The sequence below is a fragment of the Rhinopithecus bieti genome, unplaced genomic scaffold (assembly GCF_001698545.2).
Source record: "Rhinopithecus bieti isolate Rb0 unplaced genomic scaffold, ASM169854v2 scaffold_23199, whole genome shotgun sequence".
Classification (NCBI taxonomy): domain Eukaryota; kingdom Metazoa; phylum Chordata; class Mammalia; order Primates; family Cercopithecidae; genus Rhinopithecus; species Rhinopithecus bieti.
The window spans coordinates 350,084-360,628 of record NW_016810851.1 but is presented as its reverse complement, the minus strand read 5'-3'; the positions used below and the strand labels follow the sequence as shown (position 1 = coordinate 360,628).

At 38.8% G+C, this 10,545-nt stretch overlaps 1 protein-coding gene and 1 pseudogene across 1 annotated transcript; both read left to right on the top strand.

The window, feature by feature from the left end:
- Positions 1 to 875: 875 nt before the first annotated feature.
- On the top strand, positions 876 to 1,325 carry LOC108542802 (translationally-controlled tumor protein homolog). The gene is made up of 2 exons (XM_017892960.1): positions 876 to 1,098; positions 1,195 to 1,325. The coding sequence occupies exons 1-2, from the start codon at positions 876 to 878 to the stop codon at positions 1,323 to 1,325; spliced, it is 354 nt and encodes a 117-aa protein (XP_017748449.1).
- Positions 1,326 to 1,726: 401 nt separating this feature from the next.
- Positions 1,727 to 2,217, top strand: LOC108542796 (deoxyuridine 5'-triphosphate nucleotidohydrolase, mitochondrial pseudogene; annotated as a pseudogene).
- Positions 2,218 to 10,545: the final 8,328 nt, after the last annotated feature.

Sequence of the window (10,545 nt, the reverse complement as noted above, 5' to 3'; positions counted from 1 at the left end):
TCAATGTATCCCATGAGTCATGTTTTGTTTTGTTTTGTTTTTTTTCATTTTCATTCATCTCAAAGTACTTTCTAATTTCCTTTGTGATTTCTTCTTTAATCCATTGGTTTTGTTTGTTTGTTTTTTAGCAGTGTGTTGCTTAATTTCTACATATTTGTGAATTTCCTAAATTTTGTTCATTGGTTAATTTCTAATTTTATTCCATTGTAGTCGGAGGACATTCTTTACATAATGTAAATCCTTTTTAATTTATGGAGGCTGGTTTTGTGGCCCGACATGTCGTCTATCCTGAAGAATGTTCCATGTGCACTTGGAAAGACTGTGTATTCTGTTGTTGGGTGTAGTGTTATTTAGATGTCTGCTGGGTTTACTTCAAGTGTTGTTTCAGCCTTTTATTTTCTTTTTGATCTTCTGTCTCCTTGTTATATCCATTATTAAAAGTGAGGTATTGAAGTTTCCGATTGTTGTTATTGAGTATTTTCTTTGCAGTTCTGTCAGTTTTTACTTCGTGTATTTTTAGATTTTGTTGTTATATGTACACACGTTTATAATTGTTTTTCTTATTTCTGATGAATTTATTCTTTTATCATTGTAAAATGTTCTTCTTAAAGTCTATTTTGTTCGATATTAATATAGAAACTCCAGCTCCCTTTTGGTTACCTTATGCATTATATCCCCTTTACCATCCTTTTATTTTCTTGCTTTGGTTTTTGAAACTGGTTTTTCTCTTCTGCCGCTCCCCGCTCCCTTGGAGCGCTGCTCAAGCTGCACCCCACTCACTCCGAGCTGTGGGCTCCTGCTAAGCTAGTGCCGCCATAGTCTCCCTTCAGCCGCCATCATGATTTATCTACTGGGACCTCATCAGCCATGATGAGATGTTCTCCCACATTTACAAGATCTGGGAGATTGTGGATGGGCTGTGCCTGGAGGTGGAGGGGAAGATGGTAAGTAGGACAGAAGGTAACATTGATGACTCGCTCATTGGTGGAAATGCCTCCGCTGAAGGCACTGAAAGCAAAGGTACGGAAAGCACAGTAATCACTGGTATGCATACTGTCATGAACCATCATCTGCAGGAAACAAGCTTCACAAAAGCAAGTCTACAAGAAGTATAATACAACAAAGATTATATGAAATCAACCAATGGCAAACTTGAAGAAAAGAGACCAGAAAGAGTAAAACCTTTTATGACAGGGGCTGCAGAACAAATCAAGCACATTCTTGCTAATTTCAAAAGCTACCAGTTCTTTGTGGGTGAAAACATGAATCCAGATGGCATGGTTGCTCCACAGGACTACCGTGAGGTTGGCGTAACCCATACGTGATTTCCTTTAAGGAAGGCTTAGAGATGGAAAAAATATTAACAAATTTGGCAATTACTTTGCATCTATTACCTGTCATCGTAATAGGCTTCTGCTTGTCAGCCACACAACACCAGGACTTAAGACAAATGGGACTGATGTCATCTTGAGTTCTTCATTTATTTTGACCGTGATTTATTTGGAGTGGAGGCATTGTTTTTAAGAAAAACATGTCATGTATGTTGTCTACAAAAAAAAGCATTTATACTAAAAAAAAAAAAAAGAAAAAAAAAAGAAAGAAACGTTTTGAATCTAAAGTATATGTTGACATTTTGGCTGGTTCACTGCCATGGTGTTAATCCTGTGCTCTCTAGTTCTCTGGGCTCTCTCCTTGCTTGCCTTCTTGCTCTGTCATAACCTGCTCTGAAGAAACACTCACCGTTTCCCCCAGCAAACTGACTGGCCTGTGGAGGAGAGGGGCATGCAGCTGTGCCTTGCCCAGTTCTCTGAGCATGCCATGGCTGCAACCTGAGGGTCTGTGAGAAGTGCAGGCTACAACCTGTACAATGCCCATGATTAGACAATACCACCTATGGAGAAAACACTCATGAAAACAGACATTCAGATAGCTCTTCCTTCTCTGGGTGTTATGGAAGAGTAGTTCCATGGTCTGGCTTGGCTGCAAAACACTTTATTGATGTAGGAGCTGGTGTCATAGACGAAAATTATAGAGGAAATGTTGGTGTTGTACTGTTTAATTTTGGCAAAGTTTGAAGTCAAAAACAGTGATCAAATTGTGCAGTTCAGTTCTGAATGGATTTTTTTTTTTTTTTTTAATCTAGAAACAGAAGAAGTTCAAGCTTTGGATGACACTGAAAGGGGTTTAGGAGGTTTTAGTTCCACTGCAAATAATTAAAATTTACGGCAAGAGTAGAAAATTAGAAATTATACATTTTTCTTAAAAATAGTCCAGGCTCGGTGGCTCATGCCTGTAATCCCAGCACTTTGGGAGGTTGAGGCAGGTGGATCACGAGGTTAGGAGTTCAAGACCAGCCTGACCAACATGCTGAAACCCCGTATCTACTAAAAACAAAAAAAATTAGCCAGGCATGGTGGCATATGCCTGTAATCCCAGCTACTCAGAAGGCTGAGGCAGGAGAATCGCTTGAACCCGGGATGCGGGGGGTGCAGTGAGCAGAGATTGAGACACTGCACTGCAGCCTGGGTGACAGAGCGAGACCCCGTCTCAAAAGAATAATAGTAATAAAATAAAATAAATATTTTTTGCTTAAAATAATTATATATTTTGTAGACAGCATATGGCTGGATCATGTTTTTAAATCTATTTTCCAATCTCTGCCTTTTGATTGGAATTTTAATCCATTTACATTTAATGTCATAACTGATATGAAAATATTTACAACTGCCACTTTATGATTTGTGTTATATATTTCTCTTATGCCCTTTTTTGCTCCCCTAGCCCTTCATTATTGCCTTCTTTTTTGTTACATATATATTTTTTATTGTAACATTTTAGTTCCCCTTCTTTTTTTATTTTACTATATTTTTGACTTATTTTCTTAGTGGGTGCCCTGGAGATTATAATTAGCAATTATAACAAGCACTTTGGATTAACACCAATTTAATGTCAATAATATACAAAAAACTTTGCAACTATTGTTCTATTGCCCCATTTTTGTGTTACCATTGTTATATAAATTACATCTTTAAACATTATAGGCTCATCTAATTATTACTTTATGCAGTCATATTTTATTTTTATTTTATTTATTTATTTATTTTTATTTCCATTTTATTTTAGATTCAAGAGGTACATGTGCGGGTTTGTTACAAGGGTATATTGTATGATGCTGAGGCTTGCGCTTCCACTGATCCCAACACTCAGATAATGATCCCAACTTCCATTAGGAAGATTTTCACCACTCTACCTCTCTCTCTCTTATAGTAGTCCCTGGTGTTTATTGTTCCAAACTCTTATGTCAAGATTTAGCTCCCACTTATGAGTGAGAACATGTGATATTTGCTTTTCTGTTCCTACGTTAATTTGCTTAGGACAATGGCCTCCAATTGCATTCATGTTTCTGCAAAGAACATGATTTCATTCTTTTTTATGGCTACATGGTATTCCGTAGTGTATATGCACTACACTTTCTTTGTCCAATGCACAGTTGGTGGGCACCTAGGTTGTTTTCATGTCTTTGCTATTTTGAATAGTGCTGTAAGGAACATAGAAGTATATGTTAGTTTTTAGTAGAACCATTTGGGTATATACACAGAAATGGGATTTCTAGGTCAAATGGTCACTGTTTTAGCTCTTTGAGAAATTCCCAGGGTCCTTTCTATAGTGGCTGAACTAATTTACATTCTCACTAACAGTGTATAAGTGTTCTCTTTTCTTCACAGCCTCACCAATATCTGTTATTTTTTGAATTTTTAATAATAGCCATTCTGACTAGTGTGAGATGGTATCTTATTGTGGTTTTGATTTGCATTTCTCTGATGATTAGTAATGTAAGCATTTTTTCATATGTTTATTGGTCACTTTTACATCTTTTTTTGAGAAGTGTCTGTCCTTTGCTCACTTTTTAATGGGGTTATTTGGTTTTTTTCTTGTTGATTTATTTAAGTTTCTTATAGATTCTGGATATTAGACCTTTGCTGGATACATAGTTTACAAATGTTTTCTCCCATTCTGTAGGTTGTCTGTTTACTCTGTTGGGAGTTCCATTTGCTGTGCAGAAGCTCTTTGGTTTAATTTGTTTCCATCCATCAGTTTTTGTTTTTCTTGTAATTGCTTTTGAGGATTTGGTCATAAATTATTTGCCATGGCTGATGTTGAGAAGGACATTTCCTAGGTTTTCTTCTAGGAATTTTATAATTTGAGATTTAAAATTTAATTATTTCATTCATCTTGAGTTAATTTTTGTGTATGGTGATAGGTATGGGCCTAGTTTTTTTCTGCATATGGTTAGCCAGTTTTCCCAGCACCATTGATAATAGAAGTCCTTTCCCCATTCCCTATTTTTTTTAAGTTTGATGAATATCAGTTGGTTATAGGTTGATTATGATAAGCGAGTACCCTTTGATTCCTGTTTTTTTTTTTTTTTTTTAGTTAAAAAAGAATTGGCTGGGCTCAGGTGTGTAATCTTAGTGCTTTGGGAGGCCGAGGTAGGAGGATTACTTGAACCCAGGAGTTTGAGACCAGCTTGGGTAACATAGTAACACTCTGTGTCTAAAAATAAATAAATAAATAAATAAATATACTGTCTGTTGTGGTGCCTGCTTATAGTCTCAGCTACTTAGCTTCTCTTCAGTACTTCTGAGTAGCTGGGACTATAAGGTTCCAGCTGAGATGGGAGGCTGCAGTGAGCTTTGATCTTGCCACTGTGTTCCAGTGTGGACAACAGAGTGAGATGCTGTTCCCACCCCTCACCCCCAAAATAATTGATATTTGATTTCTAAGAAAATAACTTATTGAGTTGATTAACTTTTTTTCCTTTTTGACATTTTAACTTGATATTTTGCTAATACTGAACAAACTTTGCATTCCCAGACTAAACTGTCTTTTTTTTTTTTTGAGGCAGAGTTTCACTCTTGTTGCCCAGGCTGTGGTGCAATGGCATGATCTCGGCTCACCGCAACCTCTGCCTCCCAGGTTCAAGCAATTCTCCTGCCTCAGCCTCCCTAGTAGCTGGGATTATAGGCATGTGCCACCAGGCCCAGCTAATTTTGTATTTTAGTAGAGACGGGGTTTCTCCATGTTGGTCAGGCTGGTCTCGAACTCCCGACCTCAGGTGATCCACCCGCCTCGGCCTCCCAAAGTGCTGGGATTACAGGCGTGAGCCACTGTGCCCGGCTAAACTGTCTTTAATCATGGGATTGTGGTCTTTTAAAATATTGTTTGACTTTATTTTCCAATGTTTTATTTAGGATTTTTGTATCAATAATTATGAGTGAACTTGGGATATAGTTTTCTGTTAAGTTTTAGAATCAGTGTTACATGGTTTTGTACAAATAGTTGGAAATCTTTCCACCTTTTTCCTCTGGAAAATTTAACAAACATTTAAATATTTATTCCTTGAAGATTTGAAAGACTTCATCTGGAAAGCGCTCTAATCCTTGTACTTTGGAGGATATTTAGTCTTAGGTAACTTGAAAATATTTTCCAGGATTACACATTTCTGTAGATTGTCTGCCTACTCAGGTTTTCCTTTCTTTTTTTCTTTTTTTTTTTTTTAAATTTGTATCCTTCTCAAAAGCTATATATATTTTTTCTGGATTTTCAAACTTACTAACAAGGAGTTTAAATTACCTCACTATTGGTAGTCATTTTCACTTTCTCATTCTTAATTGTTCTTTTATTTTAGAATTTTATCACAGTGATATCAAAGAATGTGATTTAAACTATTTGCTGTAGGATGTTCCTTTCTTTTTCTTTTCTTCTTCTTTTCTTCTCTTTCTTTTTTGAGACAGAGTCTCCCTCTGTTTCTCAGGCTGGAGTGCAGTGGCGCAATTTCGGGTCACTGCCACCTCTGCCTCCCGGGCTCAAGGGATCCTCCCACCTCAGCCTCCCAGGTAGCTGGGACTACAGGCTTACACCACAACACCCAGCTAATTTTTTACATTTTTAGTAGAGCTGGGGTTTCGTCATGTTGCCCACACGGGTTTTGAATTCCTGAGCTCAAGAGATCCACCCTCCTCGGCCTCCCAAAGTGTTGGGATTACAGACATGAGCCACCACACCTGGCCCAGGATGTTCCTTTTTGACATTAAGTCAGCTGAATGGCTTGGGAAGCAGGCCATGTTCTTTCAAGTATGTACCCTTTCTTAACCAATGCAGTCTAGACGCTTGCTTGAAAATGTGAACCCAAGACCACCAGCACTGACCTGGCCAGGGAGCTTGTTAGAGATACATAATCTCAGGTCCCACCCCAGACTTACAGAGTCACAACCTACATATTTAGCAAGATCTAATAGTGATCCATGTGTACATTAAAATTCTGGAGAATTTCATACTTTAAATCATAACATTTAATTCGATTGTGAATGTCTTCCACATCACATGTTATTTCCTAATGTTGCACTTTTAAAATGAAATCCATCTTTCATTATAATCTAGCAAAAGCAAGTTTTAAAGTTAAGACACTGAATACAGTGTAAAATTGTCACCACTTTTCTGAGGACCTAATTATAGCTGGGACTGGCTCCTAACCACATTCTGATGTCATCCTTTCTTCCATATACCCTCCCTTCTACTGCTTGGGAACTTTTAGAAGTAGGACCCAAGGATTTTGGCTCTGCAGACTAGGCAGACGTAGTCACACTTGATTTTGAACTGCAAAATCAAGGCAATAACAATGTTTTTGTCTGTATGTTTTTCTGTGATGCTCTGGCTTGAGCTCAAGGCACCAGGCAGTGATGCCAGCCCTTGTGCTGAACATCAACGGCAAGAAACAAGCAGTGCATTCTTTCTTCCTTGCAGCACCACAACTCCAGGAAACCTGAGGAAAGGAGAGCAAGGAAAGACCAGCAGGCTGGTAGCCACAGAGGAGCTTGAGAGGTTAGGATTGGGCACAAATCAAGCTAGTGTATGCATCTCAGGAATTAGGGCTTTGCAGAAGTAATTCATCAAAATATATTACGTTCTCATCATGCCAGACCAATGACCTTTCTCAAGGGAATTGTCTTACATCTAAAAACATGGCAAGTGTTCTGAAATTCCTGGCTGTTGCATTTCATTTTTGTGCATAATAACTCTGGAACTATCTCTGGCAGAGGAGAATATACAAACAAGCAAGAGGTGGATAAACTCTTGTGGAGCCTATCAAGTTCCCCAGGCAGGCAACTTCATCATGTCCAGGATCTGGAATACCTTCAGCAAACGTGTAGCTCACTTAGCTCAGAAAAAATGCTAATCCTTGGTCCAGCCGATACCCTGGATGAGACTGAATCCTCATATTGATGAAGCTTGACACAAACAATCTACTCAATTGGCATGTGTGTGAGAAACTGGCAATGTCTGTTCCACAAACATCTGAAACATTTTGAGAGCAGGTTTTGACTAACTTACCTCCTTTAAATTCTTATCAACTAGGTGTTTTTTAGGTTGCTTTATAATCAGACCTTCCTGGAATCAGGGGATTGCTTTAGTCTGATTATTATCTCCTGTATCACAGATGCCACTAAGTGGACTCCCTGAGACGACATTTCAGATCCTGCATCAGGCCCCATTGTATATAGCTCTCCTCTTCCTCTCTCCCCTTCTTCTGTTCCTTTTCTCTTTTGCCTTCCACCTCTCTCTCCATTTCATTACCCACTGCTGGGCTTATGTTTGGGATCCCCAGAGCATTGCATCAATCAATTATCCAGTAGACATCTATTACGTATCAGACATAATGCTGGATCACCCTTATCTTGGATGGTCAGAGGAAAAATCTTTCCAAGGCAGACAAAGAACAGATTTTGATTATATTTAGAATTTTTTCTCAATATAATATATATAGAATAAATAGTCATGAAAATTCTTTTAAGTATTAGTAATTTTCACTGCAAATTGAAGAGCTAAACTTAAATTTCCAAGCACATATTAATTCATTTGAACTTTCCATATTGGCTCACAAAGCAAGCATCCTCTCTAAAATTCCAGACGTGTAATTGACCCTACTGTTTCCTCTTATCTAAATAAAGTATACTGAAGTTATGAGCTGTTTGCTACATTAAAATATTGGAGGTAAATGACTATGTTTTAGTTGAATATCTTCTTATTAGAACCTGGAACTAGTGTCAAATTAGAGCCATTATGTTCTTCCCTAAGGACCCTCCAGAAACGAGTGAATATTGTAGGGGAACCAGTGCAACATTGGCCAATGATTTCATTATCAGTAGGAGCTGGGAAGAGTTTTCCCAAAAGTCAGTGATCAGTTTAGGCCTTTCTACATAAGTCTTGGCACAGCCTCTGTATCCTAGAAATCGGAGTCAGGTTGGAAAGCCTTCCTTCTCCTTGTCCTTGCTTCTTTTGACTCTTGCTTTTATGGCTTCTTCTTTGTCAATTGATTTACTTCTGCATTTACAGCCCTCACTTCACTTTCCCAAGAGAAGGCCAGAAGTTCCAACCCTCTGGCTTTTGTCTTAGGTTCACAGCTGTTTTTCCTGTTCTTGTCCTCTGCCCAGGTTGTCTCATTACTGACACAGTTAGATGTGGTTGTTTAGGTTAATGTCTACTAATACCATCGCTAATATTTTGATTGCATTTAGTGTTCTTTCTGTCTCTGAGATCATCAAGAGAATGAACAATCTTTTATAAGTCACTTCATTTTTCTTATTTTACTGGCATCATAATAAAATCAGGAAAATCCTTTCTGATGACAAGTTGAGTTGGAGATAAATCTTAGAGCCATGGAACAGATGGTGTGATGAAGCATCATTGCTATCATCTGAATGCTTGTGTCCTTCCCCACCTCCAAAGTCATATGTTAAAATCTAATCTCCAATGCAATAGCATCAAGAAGTAGGTCCTTCAGGAGGTAGTTTGGTCAGAAGGGCTCCACAAGGGATTAGTGCTCATATAAAAGAGGTTTGAGGGAGTTTATTTGCCTCTTTCTCTATGTGAGGATGCATAGAGAAGGTGCCATCTGTGAAGTAAAGGGTGAGTCCTCACCACACACCAGATCTTCTGGTGCCTTGATCTTGGGTGGACATCCTAGCCTCCAGAACCATGAGAAATAAATTTCTATTATTTATAACTTACCTGGTCTGTGGTATTTGGACTAAGATAGTCACAAAAGTTAACTTTTTCACTTGTGCAGTTTTGGAGCTCTCTGCTTATGTAGGTTTGTCTTCTGTGTGGTGACCCTGTGGTTGGTTGTCCCCACCTAGAATTTGTAGCAATATTTTCACCTCTTGGCCAGATACATCATTCTCTGTCTAGTTAACCTATTCTCTCACTGTGTCTGGATTTTAATTTACTCATTAGTGAGTAACAAAGGAAAAATCCTTGTTAATTCTAACTGGAAAACATGATTAAACATGTCTCTCAAAATCAAGCCTGTTTTTCCTTTAGGGCCCACAGTGCTGCTGTGCTCATGGCACCTGCTGACCAAGGGCCGAGGTGACAGGGTTGGTCAGTGTATCCTCTGCTGACCCAGGACAATTTTAGGGCCCAAGAACTTGCAAAATTTTTTTAGGTAGCTCAGAAGTGAACGTGCTGCTCTCCCGGGCCTCTTTGTTCCTCCGTGCTTATCGTGCCTAGTGTTGCTTTTTCCCCTTTTGAGTTTTCCTGAAAAATATTATTGCTTTTCATTAGTGCACTCCTCCCTACTTTGACCAGCTCCTCCCCACTGGCTGAAAAATGTTTCACATTTTCCTGAGGTCAGCTCTTGGCTGACTGGCCAGGAACCTCAATAGCAGAAAACAGCACCAAAACAGCCCTTTCACTAAAAGGGAAACTTTTAGTGAAAAAGGAACTGAAGTTTCAAAGCTGAGTGCAAATAGAGATTGATAACAAAATTCTTGTTGCTGAAGGTGTGGCACTTGTTTTCCTGAGTGTGTGTGTGAGTGTGTGAGAGAGAGTCTAATGTATCTGTGTTTAGTATCTTTTATCCTCTATTTGTATTCATTTACTCATTCATTCTCATCCTCTCTCTTTTCAAAATATTTTTTTCCTGTTATTTTCATCATTAAAACACAATCAGAACTGATGGTCAGGTGGTTTCAGTGGCACAGCTATCATGACTGTCAAATATAGAGGTATTTCTGTACCTGATGGCAAGTAACTGTTGCCACGAGACCCACGAGTGCTCCTCTGATGCCAGGGGATCACCTAGCCCTCCTCACAGTCCAGCTTCTGAAGGGTATAGTGAGAGGGGTGTCCTCCAGGATCCTGCTTTGACGCACCATCTGCCTGCACCCACCCACTCTTAGGTGGTGCCCTCTGTGCTGTACTAGTTATCACATATTTTGATCTTCACCTCCTGCAAATAACAATAATAACCCAGACTGTATGGCTATTTAGCCAATCTTAGTTCTGGAATTCAGCCAAGATTTAGGAAGAAAACAGAAGAAATCCCAGAACCACAAGAATACATTTCACAAAGTCCAGGCATTGTGCTCATACATGTTCCTCGTAAGGAAGGACACTGGGACAACTTAGAGACAAAATTCTTTTCTCTGAAGGAGACCGAACACAACATCAACCTGTAATTATGAAACTTTATCTTGAAGCACT

Bases quoted from the DNA above. Each gene is read 5' to 3' on its own strand.
- LOC108542802 (XM_017892960.1), top strand. From the start codon at position 876: ATGTTCTCCCACATTTACAAGATCTGGGAGATTGTGGATGGGCTGTGC. The intron at 1,099-1,194 runs GTCTACAAGAAG...CTTTTATGACAG, and splicing joins AACAAGCTTCACAAAAGCAA to GGGCTGCAGAACAAATCAAG.